The sequence below is a fragment of the Oncorhynchus gorbuscha genome, linkage group LG07 (genome assembly GCF_021184085.1).
Source record: "Oncorhynchus gorbuscha isolate QuinsamMale2020 ecotype Even-year linkage group LG07, OgorEven_v1.0, whole genome shotgun sequence".
Taxonomy (NCBI): domain Eukaryota; kingdom Metazoa; phylum Chordata; class Actinopteri; order Salmoniformes; family Salmonidae; genus Oncorhynchus; species Oncorhynchus gorbuscha.
The window spans coordinates 10,748,744-10,772,372 of record NC_060179.1 but is presented as its reverse complement, the minus strand read 5'-3'; the positions used below and the strand labels follow the sequence as shown (position 1 = coordinate 10,772,372).

General features: G+C 45.7%; 1 protein-coding gene and 1 non-coding gene across 5 annotated transcripts; one reads left to right on the top strand and one right to left on the bottom strand.

Annotated features, from left to right (window-relative positions):
• Positions 1–633: 633 nt before the first annotated feature.
• Positions 634–22,832, bottom strand: LOC124039473 (proteasome maturation protein-like). 4 transcript variants are annotated; one of them, XM_046355475.1, is made up of 11 exons: positions 22,437–22,832; positions 22,151–22,200; positions 21,832–21,940; positions 21,668–21,760; positions 21,288–21,341; positions 20,553–20,762; positions 20,238–20,371; positions 11,484–11,654; positions 11,313–11,368; positions 10,936–11,177; positions 9,306–9,412 (listed from the first exon to the last, which is right to left on the bottom strand). In XM_046355475.1, exons 2-10 carry the CDS (start codon positions 22,177–22,179, stop codon positions 11,023–11,025), a joined length of 1,011 nt encoding a protein of 336 aa, XP_046211431.1. In that variant the 5' UTR covers positions 22,180–22,200; positions 22,437–22,832; the 3' UTR covers positions 9,306–9,412; positions 10,936–11,022. The 4 variants fall into 4 exon arrangements, with proteins under 4 accessions (XP_046211432.1, XP_046211433.1, XP_046211431.1 ...); XM_046355473.1 differs by having other exon boundaries at positions 22,151–22,831; XM_046355476.1 differs by lacking the exons at positions 10,936–11,177; positions 11,313–11,368; positions 11,484–11,654; ... (5 more) ...; positions 22,151–22,200; positions 22,437–22,832 and adding exons at positions 634–829; positions 919–1,012; positions 1,137–1,238; ... (1 more) ...; positions 1,549–1,649; positions 9,505–9,522 and having other exon boundaries at positions 9,293–9,412.
• trnac-gca lies at positions 10,640–10,711 on the top strand. Its single transcript has one exon. It is a non-coding gene; the product is annotated as a tRNA-Cys (tRNA).
• Positions 22,833–23,629: the final 797 nt, after the last annotated feature.

Here is a 23,629-nt window from a genome sequence, read left to right as displayed (position 1 = left end):
TAATGTGTGCCATCATATGTGTAGACATGATTATCCATATTATAAAGGTGTGGGACCTGCAGAGTGAGAGGTGCTGCTACACAGCCACACTGGTTCTATCAACAGTGTAGTTCCTCCCCTAGCCTGTCCACCTCCTCGGCTGAAGACTGTCCTTGTGGGACACCCGGACCACCACGCGCCTAGACATTCTACGGCTTCCGCAGCTCCATCAACCACATCTCACTCAGCCCCACTGGTGACCTCGTGATCGCGTACTGCAATGCCCATGACCCTGTCATGCTGTGGGATGTCAGCAGACCTGTTCATCATGGAGACTGGGACGCAGCCTAGCAACTGGATGGCTTTCTGCCCCGTCAGGCCGGATGCTGGCAGTCGTTGGGGACGAGGTGAGGGTGGTAGATTGGACGTGAGCGCAAGTGGCGTGTGTGCTGAAGCACGAGGACCTGGTGCAGTGTTTTTTTGTACCACAAGGGGGGACCAACAGTCAGGGGCATCTGACAGACGTGTATTGTCATGATGGATAAGATTCATAAGAGTTTTCTTAAAAGCTGCAATGCATCTTATGCTTAAGTGTGTATTTCTATAAATTCAGTGAACAGGCAAGCATACACCAAAAACACTAGCACACACCTGTAATAGATCAACAACATTTTAGGATTTATTGGAAACAAAGGAATCCAACGATACGAAAGTCTTGAGTGCTGTTTCATATGAGGAAGTGAACAGAGGGTAAACACAAACATCCGGGGGTCTGACACCTCTCACATCAGGCCCAGCTTATACTCCATCATGATGTGGGGCTCACCCACCATCTCACTTTGGGATGGGTCTGCAGGGAGATGGACACAAAATAGTGCTAAGTTCACATTAGTTTAACTTCTTCCTGCTGTTGTCTCGTCTGTATACAGTGTCTCTTACCGTTGAGGATGTCCTCAAAGCTGATGCTCTCATCGTTCCCTTTGAGAGTGTCCAGGGCCAGGTGCGAGCTTTGCAGGAACGGAAGGCGCTGGATCTGAGAACGGAGAGAGAGAAGGGACAGAGAAAGTGGTAAGGGATAAGTGGGAAAGTTGCTTATTGCATTTTCACCATCACTATTCTTTGTTTTCAATGAAGATCAGAGACATGTGTGTGTCTACCTGTCTGGCTGCCCTGTACTCCATCTGCAGTTTCAGGGGAGCGTGGAGGCCCTGGATGTTTCTGAGGTTGGAGAAGTTCATTTTGTCCTGGTTCAGCTGAAACTGCAAGGGAGAGTACAAAAGTCGATGTTGGAGCTAAAGGAGCATTAGTGTTTTATTCAAGAAAAGTTGTATGAGACCTGAAGACTTGTATTAACTCCCAGAACATATACCTAGCCTTTAGCTCAGAACAACAGGGTATTGGGTCACTCACATTCTTTTCTGACAGCTCCAGCGCGTGGCTGGGGAGCAGCTCATTTTTCACACTGCTGAACCTGAGAGAGAGTTCAACTATCAGTTATGTCTCACAAACTGTTATATAGTTAACGTTACATACTTTGAGTTGAGTGTCCAGCAGAGACAGTTCTCTCACCCGATCCTGAGTGTGTCCTGGACGCCATAAGCCCCAACCTGTTGACCCATGCCCGTCACCGGGACACTGTCCTTAAGCTGTGATCGTAGTCCACGAGTATTCTGGAGACGAACAAAATTACAACCCAGTTAGCATTATAGTAGAGGCATGATGACTAACGTTACCTACTAGCTAACACTTTAGTGCATCCCAAACAGCTGAGAACTGCTACTTAACTACCTAGCTGGCACGAAGCAAAGGATAGGCAAGATTGTTAGCGCTAGTTTAGATGAATTAACCCAACAAAAACTGACACAAACAAACACAAATAGCTAGCTAGAGCTAACGTTGGACATCATCGCTGCTAATAACGCGCTAACTTTAGCTAGTTCACCGGCATGAGTGACTAATCAAAATCCAAACGTCTCTACAAATACAGCAAGCAATACATTAATACAACCCCACGATTCATTGGTATTTCGTATAGACAACATTGCTATCTATCAACTATACATTTTACACATTTAATGTATGAATTAAACAACAAATGTTGGTAATTTGATAGCTACCATTGTCCCTGTGATGCGGCTGTTTCCACTTTTAGTACAAAACTTCCGTTCAGGGTCGCGTTAGTATGACGTCACTTATTTTTCTTCTTCTATGATGTCATGGCGGTCCGCAAACACACGTTAAAAGTGCATGCCGCCACCTACTGTGCTGGAATTTACGATCAACCATGATCTGTCCTATTATGTACTACCATGAAAATACAATTCAAAACCAAATAAATTCCTAACTTCTACCACATCCTCCCCAACCCCATTAAACTTGATCTATATCATGCTGAAACAATCCAGCCGTAGGATTGTTCAACATGTCAATAACCATTTCAACAGTAACATCTGTTAACCCCAATATCTCTTCTCCACAATAACCTTCAACCTGGCATTTCTGCTTTCCACAACCCGTACTGTCGTACTGATAACCTTACAAATAAAAGCTGTAAAGTCAACTTTATTGACTGTCGAGGTGTCCTTTGGCACTGCACATTTATGAGCACAAGATTTCTGAACAGGCCTCGGCCATCAGTAGCACCAGCCGACAGTAGGTCCACTTACTACAGGTATGTCCATGTAAGCTCCATCAGTCCACACTGTAGTTCTACTAACCTATTTTACGGCCTCTGCATATGATACATCATGACTGATCCTATATCTCTGAGCCTCTCTCTATACCAAATGCTGCACAGCCTCTTCACATTGCTTCCACCTTCACCGTAATCATGTGCCCCTCTACACTTGGCACATCTTTTTTTCCCTTTACACTGAGCAGCTACACGCAGAGTTTTATACACAGGGTGACCAGGGGGTGGCCAAGGATACTTCAGGGGGTCCATAGACCATGACAGAACAGTAGTGTGTAACCCTAACCTGGCATCTAAGGAGCATGAATGAATCCTATGATTGCTGATTAGAGGTAGAGGTGATAATTCACTGAACCCGGAGTTCTTCAATGTGACAGATAGTGAGGTCCATAAGGGTTAGTTCACTAGAACTCAATGTGGCAGATAGTGAGGTAGTTCACTAGAACTCAATGTGGCAGATAGTGAGGCAGATAGTCCATAAGGGTTAGTTCACTAGAACTCAATGTGGCAGATAGTGAGGTCCATAAGGGTTAGTTCACTAGAACTCAATGTGGCAGATAGTGAGGTCCATAAGGGTTAGTTCACTAGAACTCAATGTGGCAGATAGTGAGGTCCATAAGGGTTAGTTCACTAGAACTCAATGTGGCAGATAGTGAGGTCCAGGTCCATAAGGGTAAACTCAATGGGTTAGTTCACTAGAACTCAATGTGGCAGATAGTGAGGTCCATAAGGGTTAGTTCACTAGAACTCAATGTGGCAGATAGTGAGGTCCATAAGGTTCACTAGAACTCAATAGTTCCATAAGGGTTAGTTCACTAGAACTCAATGTGGCAGATAGTGAGGTCCATAAGGGTTAGTTCACTAGAACTGAATGTAGCAGATAGTGAGGTCCATAAGGGTTAGTTCACTAGAACTCAATGTAGCAGATAGTGAGGTAGTTCACTAGAACTCAATGTGACAGATAGTGAGGTCCAGAACGGTTAGTTCACTAGAACTCAATGTAGCAGATAGTGAGGTCCATAAGGGTTAGTTCACTAGAACTCAATGTGGCAGAGAGTGAGGTCCATAAGGGTTAGTTCACTAGAACTCAATGTAGCAGATTGTGAGGTCCAGAAGGGTTAGTTCACTAGAACTCAATGTAGCAGATTGTGAGGTCCAGAAGGGTTAGTTCACTAGAACTCAATGTAGCAGATTGTGAGGTCCATAAGGGTTAGTTCACTAGAACTCAATGTAGCAGATTGTGAGGTCCAGAAGGGTTAGTTCACTAGAACTCAATGTAGTAGATTGTGAGGTCCATAAGGGTTAGTTCACTAGAACTCAATGTAGCAGATTGTGAGGTCCATAAGAGTTAGTTCATTAGAACTCAATGTAGCAGATTGTGAGAGAACTCAATGTAGCAGATAGTGAGGTCCAGAAGGGTTAGTTCACTAGAACTCTTTAACGTACTAGGAATAGTCAGTGTCTCTACCTTGGAACTGCAGCCCGATTTCTCTCTCTCTCTCTCACACACACACACACACACACACACACACACACACACACACACACACACACACACACACACACACACACACACACACACACACACACACACACACACACACACACACACACACACACACACACACACACACACACACACACACACACACACACACACACACACACTGCAGAAACTTGGGTCACTCTGTTTTCATTAATATAAAATCTGGGTCCATAAGTGTTGAACATCCAAAATAGTTTCAGAAAATAAAGCTCAAGCACCAAGGAGATAAGACAACATTTGTGTGTTACAAAAATTGCATAGTTTATTTACAAAAAAAAGTAAATGTACAAAAAAAACACACTGCAATTTGACATACCAGGTATCAAGCAGAAATGGACTTGAAAGAGAAAAATTATTTTGATGCCCATCAATATTACACATTTACAGTATCATATTTATGCTCATATATATTATGTTAATTAATGGAGACTTTTATCTCCCTCACCAACTTCAAACATCTGCTATCTGAGCAGCTAACCGATCGCTGCAGCTGTAAATAGTCTATCGGTAAATAGCCACCCATTTTTACCTACCTCATCCCCATACTGTTTTCATTTATTTACTTTTCTTCTCTTTTGCACACCAATATCTCTACCTGTACATGACCATCTGATCATGTATCACTCCAGTGTTAATCTGCAAAATTGTAATTATTCGCCTACCTCCTCATGCCTTTTGCACACAATGTATATAGACTCCCCTTTTTTTCTACTGTGTTATTGACTTGTTAATTGTTTACTCCATGTGTAACTCTGTGTTGTCTGTTCACACTGCTATGCTTTATCTTGGCCAGGTCGCAGTTGCAAATGAGAACCTGTTCTCAACTAGCCTACCTGGTTAAATAAAGGGTTAAATAAAGTGTTCTCAACTAACCTGGTTAAATAAAGGTGTTCTCAACTAGGTGTTCTCAACGAGCCTACCTGGTTAAATAAAGGTGTTCTCAACGAGCCTACCTGGTTAAATAAAGGTGTTCTCAACGGTTAAATAAAGGTGTTCTCAACGAGCCTACCTGGTTAAATAAAGGTGTTCTCAACCTACCTGGTTAAATAAAAGCCTACCTGGTTAAAAAAGGTGTTCTCAAGGTGTTCTCAACGAGCCTACCTGGTTAAATAAAGGTGTTCTCAACGGTTAAATAAAAGGTGTTCCTACCTGGTTAAATAAAGGTGTTCTCAACGAGCCTACCTGGTTAAATAAAAGGTGTTCCTGGTTAAATAAAAGGTGTTCTCAACTAGCCTACCTGGTTAAATAAAGGTGTTCCTCAAATAAAAGGTGTTCTCAACTAGAGCCTACCTGGTTAAATAAAGGTGTTCTCAACGAGCCTACCTGGGTTAAATAAAGGTGTTCTCTCAACGAGCCTACCTGGTTAAATAAAGGTGTTCTCAACGAGCCTACCTGGTTAAATAAAGGTGTTCTCAACGAGCCTACCTGGTTAAATAAAGGTGTTCTGGTTAAAAATAAAGGTGTTCTCAACCTGGTTAAATAAAGGTGTTCTCAACGAGCCTACCTGGTTAAATAAAAGTGTTCTCAGTGTTCTCAACGAGCCTACCTGGTTAAATAAAGGTGTTCTCAACGAGCCTACCTGGTTAAATAAAGGTGTTCTCAACCTACCTGGTTAGCCTACCTGGTTAAATAAAAGGTGTTCTCAACTAGCCTACCTGGTTAAATAAAGGTGTTCTCAACTAGCCTACCTGGTTAAATAAAAGGTGTTCTCTACCTACCTGGTTAAATAAAAGGTGTTCTCAACTAGCCTACCTGGTTAAATAAAAGGTGTTCTCAACTAGCCTACCTGGTTAAATAAAAGGTGTTCTCAACGGTTAAATAAAGCCTACCTGGTTAAATAAAGGTGTTCTCAACGAACCTGGTTAAATAAAGGTGTTCTCAAGGTGTTCTCAACGAGCCTACCTGGTTAAATAAAGGTGTTCTCAACGAGCCTACCTGGTTAATAAAGGTGTTCTCAACGAGCCTACCTGGTTAAATAAAGGTGTTCTCAACGAGCCTACCTGGTTAAAATAAAGGTGTTCTCAACGAGCCTACCTGGTTAAATAAAGGTGTTCTCAACGAGCCTACCTGGTTAAATAAAGGTGTTCTCAACGAGCCTACCTGGTTAAATAAAGGTGTTCTCAACGAGCCTACCTGGTTAAATAAAAGGTGGAAAAAAAAGAAACAAAAAAAAAAATAGAAAAGAAAAGTTTTGGAATTGGCCTCATCAAGACCACATTAAACCTGTTTGACATGATACCCTTTTAGATTGATCATTTTAGACTGTCAGTGTACTAGGTAGTACACAGTGCAGGTTTGAATCATGACCAGAGGGATCATCTAAGCACCAAATTAACCTAGATAGATTTAAAAACAGCAATATTCTGCAGTTCTGGTGAGAACTAAATGTTTCACAACCTCATCCATGTTGAGGGAGTCTGTCCTCCTTCACTCAACACTGAGGATTCAGAGGTGACTTAACCTGTCGTCAACCATGGTTGTCCTCAGGTGGGTTTTAATCCGTTTTAAGGCTGATAAGCTCCTCCCACAAGAAGCACTGCTGATTGGTGTAACAACAGAAATCTTACAAAGTGGAAATAGCTCATGGAAGACCTCTTTAGAAGGTTCTAGAAACACAACAAAGTCAAGGAGAATAGACGGTCTGTCCCTTCCACTTTTCTCTCTCCTATCAAGAAGCCGCCTGGTTTGATGAACCTCATGTTTGAGGTCCTCTAAATCTGACTCAAAGGTCTGAGCGAAGGCAAACAGAGGCTCCTCATTAAGGAATGTTGTACTGTTTGGGTTGAGAGACTGGACCCCTTATCTCGCATTTATTCTTTGAAAAAGGCCTCAGCAGCTCAGCTGTGAGACCGTCAAGCACCCGATAAAAGATAGCTCTTTGGAAGCTCTCACCATCCCGTTGGTCACTATTTTTCTGTCCTCCAGTGCTCATCATCAATGTGTTGTGAAATCTTGTTTTAAATAAAGCTTGTTTTAGGCTGTCTTTTACACACTGTTTGTACACTTATTTCACAGAGCTCTGCCATCTCTTCAACCTCTTTCCATAGTAACCCTCACTTCTGTAGTCCTGTAATGTGTCTGTAAGGGCACCTACTAGAGCCACAGCCCTTGCTAGGTCAAGAGAGCTTGATTGGAGCATGTCAGAGAGACATTTGGCATCACCAAGCACTTTACAAAAGGTAACCAAAAGCCCTATGAAATGTAAATCTGAGAAAGAAGGTCCCTTGCCTCCACTGATCTATCACCACTATTTTCAAGTGTGATATCCTGTAGTAGCACTCTCAGAACTGCTGGTAGCCTGTCCCTCAGATTACGGCATGCCATGTATCTGCCTGCCCACCGTAAGTCTCCGTACTTCCCTGGGCTGCTGCTGTGGATTCAGCTCTTTCTGAACTGCAAGTCACTTGAGATGAACGTACGAGTCAGATACAGAGTTATAAAGCTTCTGCAGGAGAGCAGAAAAAGTGAACTGCCTCAGGCACTGATTTTACAGCATCGACAAAAACAAAATTCAAACAATGTGCATTACAGTGCACATAAAATGCACATCTTGCACTGTTTTTAATCCGTGCAGACACACCAGAATGTTTTCTGCTCATGACGGATGCAGTGTCATAGCCTTGCCGCACAAGATTATTTCTGCATCTAAGCTTTCAGCTGACTGAAAGTGTAAAAAACATTTAGTGGATGGCCTCGTTGTAATAGTACCTCAACTAAAAGACATTTGTTATTTTTTCTTTAAATCTTTGGTTTCATCTCAATTAGACTAAAAACTTCCCTTTCTTTTACTTTCTGACCTCTCTGCTCATCAGACTCCCGATGACCTCTCTGCTCATCAGACTCCCGATGACCTCTCTGCTCATCAGACTCCCGATGACCTCTCTGCTCATCAGACTCCCGATGACCTCTCTGCTCATCAGACTCCCGATGACCTCTCTGCTCATCAGACTCCCGATGACCTCTCTGCTCATCAGACTCCCGATGACCTCTCTCTGCTCATCAGACTCTCGATGACCTCTCTGCTCATCAGACTCCCGATGACCTCTCTGCTCATCAGACTCCCGATGACCTCTCTGCTCATCAGACTCCCGATGACCTCTCTGCTCATCAGACTCCCGATGACCTCTCTGCTAATCAGACTCCCGATGACCTCTCTCTGCTCATCAGACTCCCGATGACCTCTCTGCTCATCAGACTCCCGATGACCTCTCTGCTCATCAGACTCCCGATGACCTCTCTGCTCATCAGACTCCCGATGACCTCTCTGCTCATCAGACTCCCGATGACCTCTCTGCACTATATTTTGAGTGGCAGTTAATAGGAGAACATCTGCAACTGTTATAATGTAAGTACAGTTTTTCTCCACTTTCTTTTTCCGCTCGCCATTTCTGACATCTAACATTGATGAGTTGCTGTCAACAGCCCTTTAATGCTGATTCCAAGCATACATAGCATTGATATGATGCTCTGCCTTTGAATGGAGCTTAAACCCAGAATCTTTAAACCGTGCCCTTTTCCAGTTCCAAAACCCTGACTGTGATGTGAAGGCAGATTCAGGTGTACTGGGCAGAGAAACATGACTGTGATGTGAAGGCAGATTAAGGTGTATTGGGCAGAGAAACATGACTGTGATGTGAAGGCAGATTCAGGTGTACTGGGCAGAGAAACATGACTGTGATGTGAAGGCAGATTCAGGTGTATTAGGCAGAGAAACATGACTGTGATGTGAAGGCAGATTCAGGTGTACTGGGCAGAGAAACATGACTGTGATGTGAAGGCAGATTCAGGTGTACTGGGCAGAGAAACATGACTGTGATGTGAAGGCAGATTCAGGTGTATTAGGCAGAGAAACATGACTGTGATGTGAAGGCAGATTAAGGTGTATTAGGCAGAGAAACATGACTGTGATGTGAAGGCAGATTCAGGTGTATTAGGCAGAGAAACATGACTGTGATGTGAAGGCAGATTCAGGTGTACTGGGCAGAGAAACATGACTGTGATGTGAAGGCAGATTCAGGTGTATTAGGCAGAGAAACATGAATACAGGTGAAACAATAAGTTGAATCTTGACTTACAGAATATTCAAGCCATGAATTGTCCTTATACCAGGAGCTGTTGAAAGCCTTGTTCCTGGTACCATGCTGAGTTCTGGGAAACGCGGCTGTACAGGACCCTCTTCTCTGATCTTGAAATGTCTGAAATGCACGTTAAATAATGTGTCATATCTCTATGAAAATGTATAATTCAGGGATCCACAATATTCGTTTAAAGTATAGGCCTGGCCTACCATTGGGTCCTTAAGGAACAGAAGTCTGATTTGAAAAATGCACTGCTGTTGAAAATAAATTATTCTTTCAACAAGAGGTGAAATGAGATGCCAATCAGCATCAAACTGACAGTAGCGAATAACATTTTGGGGTGGCACCTGGGGCGGCCAATCAGATGTCAGGGGTGTCCAGAGCCACCTTGGCTCCATGTCCCATTCTTTGGCATTTGCTACACTGCAGTGCATATGGGGAAAATTCTCTAACATTGTAACTGAGGAATCCTATCTGTACTTTTCCCAGCATGACTTTCTCAAAACCTCAGCATCACTGATAGACTTTCACTTTGACCCTCTTTCCTACTGAACAACCTATTGGCCTCCCGTCACATTGTCTTTATTATAATCTGTGGATATATATTTGGGACCCTATGACTCCCCTCAATCTATCATATGCACCAGGGACATGGTTTTAATCTTCTTCGCATTAGGCGGTTTCCATTTTCAGAATATTCTCTTGCTGAGCCTGGCTACCACCCAATATTAACAATCTACCACGTCCAATGAAACAAAGTAATTTCACTTCACCTACCTCTTTCTCTACGGCATTAGTTAGTCGTAAGTGAGGCCCTGTGTTGTCATCGAACACTATTACCACTTTCCACTACAACACATCACCACTCTTTCTTGCTACTTTGGCCATATTTATGCTTCCGGGGTGCAGTGCACCCAATCGGGTGGCTTTATTTACTAGACGCCCCACTGCTTTCTGCATCGTCATTTATTTTGTTCCTATCTCTTCCCACTGCCGACCTTTGACCCTCATCCTCCCGCTGCATACAATCAGAACGGACACCAATATTGTTCGCATTCCAGCACAGCGGTTTCTTCACCAACTTCTCCATTACGTCCGCCCTACCCACCGACCTCTGACCCTCATCCACCGTTTGACCACACTTCCCAATCAGATGATAGAAATACAAGCGGGCAGATAGACGTAAATAAAAAGGAAAGTAGGATGAATGCTGCTTTTGGAACTACCGTGTTGTTTATGTGTATCTATATATGGTTTATCATACTGATATTATATGTTATATGTACAACATCCACAAATGGATTAAGATTTATATCAAAATTGTTTTCCACTTGTTATGAGTACGGGGGTATAGCTCAGTGGTAGAGCATTTGACTGCAGATCAAGAGGTCCCCGGTTCAAATCCGGGTGCCCCCTCATTTTGTTTGATACTTTTGCTCATACTTGAACCTCAGTAAGTATAATCTTTAGAAGCACATTGTACCAGCCTACATCTGGTGTAAGTATGTCCATTACAGGTTCAAGAACAGTGGAGTAGAAAAACAAACACGGTTACCCTTAGCAACAACAACCTATAATGTATTATCATAGTTACATTCAACACTTTGCTTTACATCTCATCACATTTAATTTAATCTCACTGTATAGTGTCATAGTAGTAGTGTCTGATGGTTGATAATTGCAATTTACTGGTCTGGTCAGCAATACAATGCCAGCCAGCCAGTCAGTCAGTCAAAGAGATTGGCCTTGGAGTGTTCTGATTTGATGAGGCTGGAGACCAGGGGGTGGAGGACACTGCTGTAGGTATCCACCTGGCTGTCCTCCTGCCCCAGCCCTGAGAACTCAACACAAGGCTCCAGGTTGGAAGGAACCAGCCTCTTGTCTTGGGAGAAAGAGAAACAGAAAGAGAGCAAAATAACATTTTTACTCCCTTTGACCAGAGGGGGGTGCTATAATCCCATGTAAATTGTTGGTGTCGTTATTATGTGCCTCAGGTCAAGGAATAAAAAATGTGTACCTTTCCAGGACTCAGAGGAATTACTGGTACCCACAACCCCCCAGTCATTAATATACCTGTAGAAATGTGAAAAATATGTTGCTTTGGGTAACACTGTATTGCAACTGTCTCAATGGGATCACCTGTTATAATGAAGGATGATAAAAAAAGGTACATATGGAGGTTATTTACTCGTCAAAGTTGAGAGCGTTGGTCCACTCCAGTAGTTCATCAACTTCCCACTCTACGATGTGGTTGGGTCCCAGCTGCTCCACGGCGTCCATCATGCCCTGGGCTGACCGCTCCACCAGCATGGCTGTCTCACTATGCTCTGTACGTGCATGCAGACAGCCACGGTCATACCTGCGGACAGGTGAGATTGAGGGGGACAGGTGAGGCTGAGGGGAACAGGTAGAGGGACATGTGAGGGGAACAGGTAGAGGGACAGGTTAGGGGAACAGGTAGAGGGACAGGTGAGTGGGATAGGTGAGGGGAACAGGTAGAGGGACAGGTGAGGGGAACAGGTAGAGGGACAGGTGAGGGGAACAGGTAGAGGGACAGGTGAGTGGAACAGGTAGAGGGACAGGTTAGGGGAACAGGTAGAGGGGAACAGGTAGAGGAACAGGTAAAGGGACAGGCGAGGGGATCAGGTAGAAGGACAGGTGAGGGTAACAGGTAGAGGGACATGTGAGGGGAACAGGTAGAGGGACAGGTGAGGGGATAGGTGAAACAGGTAGAAGGAACAGGTAATGGGAAAAAGAGGAAGAGGGACATTAGGAACAGGTGGAACAGGTAGAGGGGAACAGGTAAAGGGACAGGCGAGGGTAGAAGGACAGCTGAGGGTAACAGGTAGGGGACATGTGAGGGTAACAGGTAGAAGGACAGGTGATGGGAACAGGTAGAGGAACAGGTGAGTAGGGGACAGGTAGAGGGGAACAGGTAGAGGAACAGGTAAAGGGACAGGTGGGGGTAACAGGTAGAGGGACATGTAAGGGGAACAGGTAGAGGTGAACAGGTAGAGGGACAGGTGAGTGGAACAGGTAGAGGAACAGGTAGAGGGACAGGTGAGGGTAACAGGTAGAGGGACATGTGAGGGTAACATGTAGAAGGACAGGTTAGGGTGACAAGTAGAGAGACAGGTGAGGCTGAGGGTAACAGGTAGAAGGACAGGTGGAGGGAACAGGTAAAAAGACAGGTGGGGTGAGGGGAACAGGTAGAGGGACAGGTGAGGGTAACAGGTAGAGGGACGGGTATGGTGAGGGGAGCAGGTAGAAGGACAGGTGAGGGCTGAGGGAGACAGGTATAGAGACAGGTAGAAGGACAGGTGAAGGTAACAATTTGTAAGTCGCTCTGGATAAGAGCGTCTGCTAAATGACTTAAATGTAAATGTAAATGTAGAAGGACAGGTAGGGTTGAGGGAAACCGGTAGAAGGACAGGTAGGGTGAGGGGAACAGGTAGAGGGACAAGTGAGGCTGAGGGAGACAGGTAGAGGGACAGGTAGGGTTGAGGGGGACAGGTAGAGGGACATGTAAGGGGAACAGGTAGAGGTGAACAGGTAGAGGGACAGGTGAGTGGAACAGGTAGAGGGGAACAGGTAGAGGAACAGGTAGAGGGACAGGTGAGTGTAACAGGTAGAGGGACATGTGAGGGGAACAGGTAGAGGAACAGGTAGAGGGACAGGTGAGGGTAACAGGTAGAGGGACATGTGAGGGGAACAGGTAGAGGAACAGGTAGAGGGACAGGTGAGGGTAACAGGTAGAGGGACAGGTGAGTGGAACAGGTAAAATGGCAGGTGAGGGTAACAGGTAGAGGGACAGGTGAGTGGAACAGGTAGAGGGACATGTGAGGGGAACAGGTAAAATGGCAGGTGAGGGTAACAGGTAGAGGGACAGGTGAGGGTAACAGGTAGAGGGACAGGTGAGTGGAACAGGTAGAGGGACATGTGAGGGGAACAGGTAAAATGGCAGGTGAGGGTAACAGGTAGAGGGACAGGTGAGGGTAACAGGTAGAGGGACAGGTGAGGGGAACAGGTAAAATGGGACAGGTAGAGGGACAGGTGAGGGTAACAGGTAGAGGGACAGGTAGAACAGGTAGAGGAACAGGTGAGGGACAGGTAGAGGGACAGGTGAGAGGTAGAGGGACAGGTAGAGGGACAGGTGGGGGAACAGGTAAAATGGCAGGTGAGGGTAACAGGTAGAGGGACAGGTGAGGGAACAGGTAGAGGGACATGGAGGGGAACAGGTAAAATGGCAGGTGAGGGTAACAGGTAGAGGGACATGTGAGGGGAACAGGTAAAATGGCAGGTGGGGGTAACAGGTAGAGGGACAGGTGAGGGTAACAGGTAAAATGGCAGGTGAGGGTAACAGGTAGAGGGACAGGTGAGGGTAACAGGTAGAGGGACAGGTGAGTGGAACAGGTAGAGGGACATGTGAGGGGAACAGGTAAAATGGCAGGTGAGGGTAACAGGTAGAGGGACAGGTGAGGGGATCAGGTAGAAGGACAGGTGAGGGTAACAGGTAGAGGGACAGGTGAGGGGAACAGGTAGAGGGACAGGTGAGTGGAACAGGTAGAGGGAAACAGGTAGAGGGACATGTGCGGTAACAGGTAGAAGGACAGGTGAGGGTGACAAGTAGAGAGACAGGTGAGGCTGAGGGGGACAGGTAGAAGGACACGTGAGGGTAACAGGTAGAAGGACAGGTGGAGGGAACAGGTAAAAAGACAGGTGGGGTGAGGGGAACAGGTAGAGGGACAGGTGAGGGTAACAGGTAGAGGGAAAGGTATGGTGAGGGGAGCAGGTAGAAGGACAGGTGAGGCTGAGGGAGACAGGTATAGAGACAGGTAGAAGGACAGGTGAAGGTAACAGGTAGAAGGACAGGTAGGGTTGAGGGAAACTGGTAGAAGGACAGGTAGGGTGAGGGGAACAGGTAGAACAAGTGAGGCTGGACAGGTAGAGGGACAGGTGAGGGAACAGGTAGAGGGACAAGTGAGGCTGAGGGAGACAGGTAGAGGGACAGGTAGGGTTGAGGGGGACAGGTAGAAAGACAGGTAGGGTTGAGGGAGACAGGTAGAAAGACAGGTAGGGTTGAGGGAGACAGGTAGAGGGACAGGTGAGGGGAACAGGTAGAAAGACAGGTAGGGTTGAGGGAGACAGGTAGAGGGACAGGTGAGGCTGAGGGAGACAGGTAGAGGGACAGGTAAGGCTGAGGGAGACAGGTAGAGGGACAGGTAGGGTTGAGGGAAACAGGTAGAAGGACAGGTAGGGTGAGGGGAACAGGTAGAGGGACAAGTGAGGCTGAGGGAGACAGGTAGAGGGACAAGTGAGGCTGAGGGAGACAGGTAGAGGGACAGGTGAGGCTGAGGGGAACAGGTAAAGTGACAGGTAGGGTTGAGGGGGACAGGTAGAGGGACAGGTGAGGCTGAGGGGAACAGGTAGAGGGACAGGTGTGGCTGAGGGGAACAGGTAGAGGGACAGGTAGGGTTGAGGGGGACAGGTAGGGTTGAGGGGGACAGGTAGAGGGACAGGTGAGGCTGAGGGGAACAGGTAAAGTGACAGGTAGGATTGAGGGGGACAGGTAGAGGGACAGGTGAGGCTGAGGGGAACAGGTAGAGGGACAGGTGTGGCTGAGGGGAACAGGTAGAGGGACAGGTAGGGTTGAGGGGGACAGGTAGGGTTGAGGGGGACAGGTAGAGGGACAGGTGAGGCTGAGGGAACAGGTAGAGGGACAGGTGTGGCTGAGGGGAACAGGTAGAGGGACAGGTAGGGTTGAGGGGGACAGGTAGGGTTGAGGGGGACAGGTAGAGGGACAGGTGAGGCTGAGGGGAACAGGTAAAGGGACAGGTAGGGTTGAGGGGGACAGGTAGAAAGACAGGTAGGGTTGAGGGAGACAGGTAGAGGGACAGGTGAGGGGAACAGGGACAGGTGAGAAAGACAGGTAGGGTTGAGGGAGACAGGTAGAGGGACAGGTGGGGGAACAGGTAGAGGGACAGGTAAGGGGAACAGGTAGAGGGACAGGTGAGGGGAACAGGTAGAGGGACAGCTGAGGGTAACAGGTAGAAGGACAGGTGAGGCTGAGGGGGACAGGTAGAGGGACAGGTGAGGCTGAGGGGAACAGGTAGAGGGACAGGTGTGGGTGAGGGGAACAGGTAGAGGGACAGGTGTGGGTGAGGGGGACAGGTAGAGTGACAGGTAGGCTGAGGGAGACAGGTAGGGTTGAGAGGGACAGGTAGGTTTGATGGGGACAGGTAGAGGGACAGCTGAGGCTATTACAGGTTAGCATTGCTGTTACAAATAAGCAATAATTATGCAGTTTGAGCATACAGGTGAGTAGTGCTGTTGAATACAGGTGAGTAGTGCTGTTGAATACAGGTGAGTAGTGCTGTTGATACAGGTGAGTAGTGCTGTTGAATACAGGTGAGTAGTGCTGTTGAATACAGGTGAGTAGTGCTGTTGAATACAGGTGAGTAGTGCTGTTGAATACAGGTGAGTAGTGCTGTTGAATACAGGTGAGTAGTGCTGTTGCATACAGGTGAGTAGTGCTGTTGCATACAGGTGAGTGAATAGGTGAGTAGTGCTGTTGAATACAGGTGAGTGAACAGGTGAGTAGTGCTGTTGAATACAGGTGAGTAGTGCTGTTGAATACAGGTGAGTAGTGCTGTTGAATACAGGTGAGTGAACAGGTGAGTAGTGCTGTTGAATACAGGTGAGTGAACAGGTGAGTAGTGCTGTTGAATACAGGTGAGTGAACAGGTGAGTAGTGCTGTTGAATACAGGTGAGTGAATAGGTGAGTAGTGCTGTTGAATACAGGTGAGTGAACAGGTGAGTAGTGCTGTTGAATACAGGTGAGTGAATAGGTGAGTAGTGCTGTTGAATACAGGTGAGTGAACAGGTGAGTAGTGCTGTTGAATACAGGTGAGTGAACAGGTGAGTAGTGCTGTTGAATACAGGTGAGTGAATAGGTGAGTATTGCTGTTGAATACAGGTGAGTGAATAGGTGAGTAGTGCTGTTGAATACAGGTGAGTGAACAGGTGAGTAGTGCTGTTGAATACAGGTGAGTGAATAGGTGAGTAGTGCTGTTGAATACAGGTGAGTAGTGCTGTTGCATACAGGTGAGTGAATAGGTGAGTAGTGCTGTTGAAGACAGGTGAGTAGTGCTGTTGAATACAGGTGAGTAGTGCTGTTGAATACAGGTGAGTAGTGCTGTTGAATACAGGTGAGTAGTGCTGTTGAATACAGGTGAGTAGTGCTGTTGCATACAGGTGAGTGAATAGGTGTGTAGTGCTGTTGAAGACAGGTGAGTAGTGCTGTTGAATACAGGTGAGTAGTGCTGTTGAATACAGGTGAGTAGTGCTGTTGAATACAGGTGAGTAGTGCTGTTGAATACAGGTGAGTAGTGCTGTTGAATACAGGTGAGTAGTGCTGTTGAATACAGGTGAGTAGTGCTGTTGAATACAGGTGAGTAGTGCTGTTGCATACAGGTGAGTGAACAGGTGAGTAGTGCTGTTGAATACAGGTGAGTAGTGCTGTTGAATACAGGTGAGTAGTGCTGTTGCATACAGGTGAGTGAATAGGTGAGTAGTGCTGTTGAATACAGGTGAGTGAACAGGTGAGTAGTGCTGTTGAATACAGGTGAGTAGTGCTGTTGAATACAGGTGAGTAGTGCTGTTGAATACAGGTGAGTAGTGCTGTTGCATACAGGTGAGTGAACAGGTGAGTAGTGCTGTTGAATACAGGTGAGTAGTGCTGTTGAATACAGGTGAGTAGTGCTGTTGCATACAGGTGAGTGAATAGGTAAGTAGTGCTGTTGAATACAGGTGAGTGAACAGGTGAGTAGTGCTGTTGAATACAGGTGAGTGAACAGGTGAGTAGTGCTGTTGAATACAGGTGAGTAGTGCTGTTGAATACAGATGAGTAGTGCTGTTGAATACAGGTGAGTAGTGCTGTTGAATACAGGTGAGTAGTGCTGTTGAATACAGGTGAGTAGTGCTGTTGCATACAGGTGAGTGAACAGGTGAGTAGTGCTGTTGAATACAGGTGAGTAGTGCTGTTGAATACAGGTGAGTAGTGCTGTTGCATACAGGTGAGTGAATAGGTGAGTAGTGCTGTTGAATACAGGTGAGTGAACAGGTGAGTAGTGCTGTTGAATACAGGTGAGTAGTGCTGTTGAATACAGGTGAGTAGTGCTGTTGAATACAGGTGAGTAGTGCTGTTGCATACAGGTGAGTGAACAGGTGAGTAGTGCTGTTGAATACAGGTGAGTAGTGCTGTTGAATACAGGTGAGTAGTGCTGTTGAATACATACAAGTGAGTGAATAGGTGAGTAGTGCTGTTGAATACAGGTGAGTGAACAGGTGAGTAGTGCTGTTGAATACAGGTGAGTAGTGCTGTTGAATACAGGTGAGTGAATAGGTGAGTAGTGCTGTTGAATACAGGTGAGTGAATAGGTGAGTAGTGCTGTTGAATACAGGTGAGTGAATAGGTGAGTAGTGCTGTTGAATACAGGTGAGTGAATAGGTGAGTAGTGCTGTTGAATACAGGTGAGTGAATAGGTGAGTAGTGCTGTTGAATACAGGTGAGTGAACAGGTGAGTAGTGCTGTTGAATACAGGTGAGTGAACAGGTGAGTAGTGCTGTTGAATACAGGTGAGTAGTGCTGTTGAATACAGGTGAGTAGTGCTGTTGAATACAGGTGAGTGAATAGGTGAGTAGTGCTGTTGAATACAGGTGAGTGAATAGGTGAGTAGTGCTGTTGAAGACAGGTGAGTGAACAGGTGAGTAGTGCTGTTGAATACAGGTGAGTGAACAGGTGAGTAGTGCTGTTGAATACAGGTGAGTAGTGCTGTTGAATAAAGGTGAGTGAACAGGTGAGTAGTGCTGTTGAATACAGGTGAGTGAACAGGTGAGTAGTGCTGTTGAATACAGGTGAGTGAACAGGTGAGTAGTGCTGTTGAATACAGGTGAGTAGTGCTGTTGAATACAGGTGAGTAGTGCTGTTGAATACAGGTGAGTAGTGCTGTTGCATACAGGTGAGTGAACAGGTGAGTAGTGCTGTTGAATACAGGTGAGTAGTGCTGTTGAATACAGGTGAGTAGTGCTGTTGCATACAGGTGAGTGAATAGGTGAGTAGTGCTGTTGAATACAGGTGAGTGAACAGGTGAGTAGTGCTGTTGAATACAGGTGAGTGAACAGGTGAGTAGTGCTGTTGAATACAGGTGAGTAGTGCTGTTGAATACAGATGAGTAGTGCTGTTGAATACAGGTGAGTAGTGCTGTTGAATACAGGTGAGTAGTGCTGTTGAATACAGGTGAGTAGTGCTGTTGCATACAGGTGAGTGAACAGGTGAGTAGTGCTGTTGAATACAGGTGAGTAGTGCTGTTGAATATACAGGTGAGTAGTGCTGTTGCATACAGGTGAGTGAATAGGTGAGTAGTGCTGTTGAATACAGGTGAGTGAACAGGTGAGTAGTGCTGTTGAATACAGGTGAGTAGTGCTGTTGAATACAGGTGAGTAGTGCTGTTGAATACAGGTGTGAACAGGTGAGTAGTGCTGTTGAATACAGGTGAGTGAACAGGTGAGTAGTGCTGCTGTTGAATACAGGTGAGTAGTGCTGTTGAATACAGGTGAGTAGTGCTGTTGAATACAGGTGAGTGAATAGGTGAGTAGTGCTGTTGAATACAGGTGAGTGAACAGGTGAGTAGTGCTGTTGAATACAGGTGAGTAGTGCTGTTGAATACAGGTGAGTGAATAGGTGAGTAGTGCTGTTGAATACAGGTGAGTGAATAGGTGAGTAGTGCTGTTGAATACAGGTGAGTGAATAGGTGAGTAGTGCTGTTGAATACAGGTGAGTGAATAGGTGAGTAGTGCTGTTGAATACAGGTGAGTGAATAGGTGAGTAGTGCTGTTGAATACAGGTGAGTGAACAGGTGAGTAGTGCTGTTGAATACAGGTGAGTGAACAGGTGAGTAGTGCTGTTGAATACAGGTGAGTAGTGCTGTTGAATACAGGTGAGTAGTGCTGTTGAATACAGGTGAGTGAATAGGTGAGTAGTGCTGTTGAATACAGGTGAGTGAATAGGTGAGTAGTGCTGTTGAAGACAGGTGAGTGAACAGGTGAGTAGTGCTGTTGAATGACAGGTGAGTGAATACAGGTGAGTAGTGCTGTTGAATACAGGTGAGTAGTGCTGTTGAATAAAGGTGAGTGAACAGGTGAGTAGTGCTGTTGAATACAGGTGAGTGAACAGGTGAGTAGTGCTGTTGAATACAGGTGAGTGAACAGGTGAGTAGTGCTGTTGAATACAGGTGAGTGAATAGGTGAGTAGTGCTGTTGAATACAGGTGAGTGAACAGGTGAGTAGTGCTGTTGAATACAGGTGAGTGAATAGGTGAGTAGTGCTGTTGAATACAGGTGAGTGAATAGGTGAGTAGTGCTGTTGAATACAGCTGAGTGAATAGGTGAGTAGTGCTGTTGAAGACAGGTGAGTGAACAGGTGAGTAGTGCTGTTGAATACAGTTGAGTGAACAGGTGAGTAGTGCTGTTGAATACAGGTGAGTGAATAGGTGAGTAGTGCTGTTGAATACAGGTGAGTGAATAGGTGAGTAGTGCTGTTGAATACAGGTGAGTGAATAGGTGAGTAGTGCTGTTGAAGACAGGTGAGTGAATAGGTGAGTAGTGCTGTTGAAGACAGGTGAGTGAATAGGTGAGTAGTGCTGTTGAATACAGTTGAGTGAACAGGTGAGTAGTGCTGTTGAAGACAGGTGAGTGAACAGGTGAGTAGTGCTGTTGAATACAGGTGAGTGAATAGGTGAGTAGTGCTGTTGAATACAGGTGAGTGAATAGGTGAGTAGTGCTGTTGAATACAGGTGAGTGAACAGGTGAGTAGTGCTGTTGAATACAGGTGAGTGAACAGGTGAGTAGTGCTGATGCAGGTAAGGATGCACACTTAACTCACATCTGCTTCAACCATTCAATCTTCCTCCTCTTCTTCCTCCTGTCCACGTCCTGACGACGCTGCAGTTTGGAATGGTGAAACTCCACCTTCTTGCCATTGGTCTCCAACGTGATGATGTCACCTAACAGAGCAGCCTGAACCAATACAGAGAGAGTACACAGCACTTCTCAAATGATTCTTCTTTCACAGAGTAGCTGAGTACTGCACTAAAACAATGAAGGCAAACAAAGTATCTCTGTTGGCGGTTCCAACCATATCATACTGAACCCACATCTGATACAGTGTGATATCATTGAATCAGAACTGCTGCACCACCTTCCCAGAGAGCAGTCTCCAGCCGTTGTTCTCCACGCGGTGGTACCAGCCAGCATGGTCGTCCTGCACCTGGGTCCTCCCGTTGTGTATCTGCCTGGGGACGGACCTCTTCTGTCTCGGGTGGGTGTAGTCCTTGGGGCTGTTAGCACACATGTCCACGATGGGTCGATGGGTGTAGATCTTATAGTAGATGCTCGGTGGAAAGGAGGTCTGTGAGGAGAGAGAAAACTCATCTCACATTAGCATGCACACATCTATTTGTATTGCTTAAATCATCGCAGATAGATTTTGAAATAAATTCAGGTATTAGTATTGAATAGTGATGGGTGTTTATCTAAGCAATAAGGCTGTTGAATACAGAGATGTGTGGTATATGGCCAATATACCACGGCTAAGGGCTATTCTTATGCCCGATGCAACGCGAGTGCCTGGATACAGCCCTTAGCCGTGGTATATTGGCCATATACTTCACAAACCCGGAGGTGCCTTATTGCTATTGAAAACTGGTTACCAACATAATTACAGCAGTAATACATGTTTTGTCACACCGGGGTCTGAAGAAGACAGCTTGTCTGTCCAAACGTTGGTTATTAAATTATTGCATCTGAGCTCCTAGAGTGTGAGGCTCTCCTTTTCTTTCTCATATGATCTAACACAGCTGTCAGCCAATCAGCATTCGGGGCTTGAACCACCCAGATTATAATGTGCATTTTAGCACTGACAAAATGAACTTACCCCTCCCAGTCTGAATCTGATGTGGACTCCTGCAGCAGCATCCAGAATATTTGCCTGCAACAACCATAGTAACATTCATAATGTGTCTGTCTGTGTGTGTCTGTCTGTCTGTGTGTGTGTGTGTCTGTCTGTGTGTGTCTGTCTGTCTGTGTGTGTCTGTCTGCATGTGTGTGTCTGTCTGTCTGTGTGTGTCTGTCTGTCTGTCTGTGTGTGTCTGTCTGTCTGTCTGTGTGTGTCTGTCTGTCTGTGTGTGTCTGTCTGTCTGTGTGTTGTCTGTCTGTCTGTGTCTGTCTGTCTGTGTGTGTCTGTCTGTCTGTGTGTGTCTGTCTGTCTGTGTGTGTCTGTCTGCATGTGTGTGTATATCTATCTGGTGTCTGTACCTCTCTGGGGTTGACATTTTTTAGCAGGAGTCGAGGGTCTCCCTGGTTACGGAACCTCACAAGGTTCTTGAAGTACTGGAACACGCGTGTATCCTACACATAGGATATAGAGAGGTTACACGGTCTGTGCGTGTTAGTGTGTGTTGTATTGTGGTTCCACCCACCACATGTCTCCTCCATGTCCTCTGTATCATCCTGGCAGCCCTGTGGTAGACTCTCTGCTGCCTGCCGTCCTGCTCCATCATCTCCTCCACTGGGGGGGACGAAGGGGCACTGGGAGGGGATTAAAGGGGTAACTATGGTGGGCTGAGATCTGTGTTTGAAGTGGGGTGGTGTGACTGGTACTAAGAACCTTCACTTTTACTGCTTGAGTTGTGGCACATCATCTTATACCTGCTCTAAAATACTGAGGCATGGTAACTTTAGGTGTTAGGTGGTGGAGGCGTATCCATTTAATGTTGAGTAGGAATAACTTCTACTAACCTTTCTATTGCGTAATTGTTCTTCTCCATGCTTATGAACTGGACCTGTGCCTGTGACCGAAATGGGTAATTACAAAGTGCATTTTAAAGAACTGCTGTTATGCAACGGCCACAATGGACAGAGAACCAATGCAGCAAAACAGGACACAGGAACGCGTCGAATACACACTGGCAAAAGACAGACAGACAAGTGACTCGCCCAGCATCTGCGTCAGAAAACGGAACCGTCTACATTCGTCGCACTATGATGATCCAACCACCTATTCCCAATTGCGCACAGAACTTACCCTAAATGTGTCTGTTCAAAACATAAAGCTTGAACCTTTGAAAGATATAGATAACAAGTTAGTTAATCCATGTCATCATGTGTTTTCGTTACATATATTTGCAAAACATGCCCTAAACGCAGGGTTTGTATGTTCGGGATTTCAGCTGTTTGAGCAAACGCCATTTGGTTACCAAGCAACATGCAGCGCGTGTCACGAGCTACATTTCCATCCAATTGGTGACGTCTTGTCACGCGAATATGCCAAAATGCGCATACAAACAAAATGCTATATTCCTACCACAATTGTGTTTCCATCAAGTATATTTTGTTTGGAATAAAAGTATATGCGTGATGATGTAGTGCACATACACATTTTTGCAGTTACACGAGTTTCCATCCCATTTACCGGGGCCTTTTTATTGCATTTACCTTACTTATCTCACGTCATTTGTTCACATTGTATATATACTCATTTTTCTACTGTATTATTGACTGTATGTTTGTTTTACTCCACGTGTAACTGTGTTGTTGTATGTGTCGAACTGCTTTGCTTTATTTTGGCCAGGTCGCAGTTGTATATTAGAACTTGTTCTCAACTTGCCTACCTGGTTAAATAAAGGAGAGAAAAAAAATCAACTCGTTTTCTAACATTTTTGTTGTTGTGTTTTATAGGGAGTTTGCCGACGTGCGCTCTACACAACAGCCAGTCGATATAGCGCGGGTATAGCCTACACGATGAGATTATTATGGACAAAAGAGCAATATTGATTTTGTTTGTCAAACAAATAAGAATAAGACCCCTTAATATTTATTGGAAATGAGCATCAAGCTCATCACCTTGCACTGTCACCCCCCCCACACACACACACATGAGATCTCTGCTCCATGTCTATGGATGTTACCTATAGGAAGTGGTCTATCTGCTGCAACACCTCTGTGTCTATGTATGTTACCTGTGGGAAGTGGTCTATCTGCTGCAGCAGCTCTGTGTCTATGGATGTTACCTGTGGGAAGTGGTCTATCTGCTGCAACAGCTCCATGTCTATGTATGTTACCTATAGGAAGTGGTCTATCTGCTGCAGCAGCTCTGTGTCTATGGATGTTACCTGAAGGAAGTGGTCTATCTGCTGCAACAGCTCTGTGTCTATGGATGTTACCTGTGGGAAGTGGTCTATCTGCTGCAACAGCTCTGTGTCTATGGATGTTACCTGT

Bases quoted from the DNA above. Each gene is read 5' to 3' on its own strand.
- LOC124039473 (XM_046355475.1), bottom strand. From the start codon at position 22,179: ATGGAGAAGAACAATTACGCAATAGAAAG. The intron at 11,655-20,237 runs GTGAGTTAAGTG...ACCTGTCCGCAG, and splicing joins ATTGAATGGTTGAAGCAGAT to GTATGACCGTGGCTGTCTGC. The intron at 11,369-11,483 runs GTAAATAACCTC...ACATTTCTACAG, and splicing joins AACGCTCTCAACTTTGACGA to GTATATTAATGACTGGGGGG.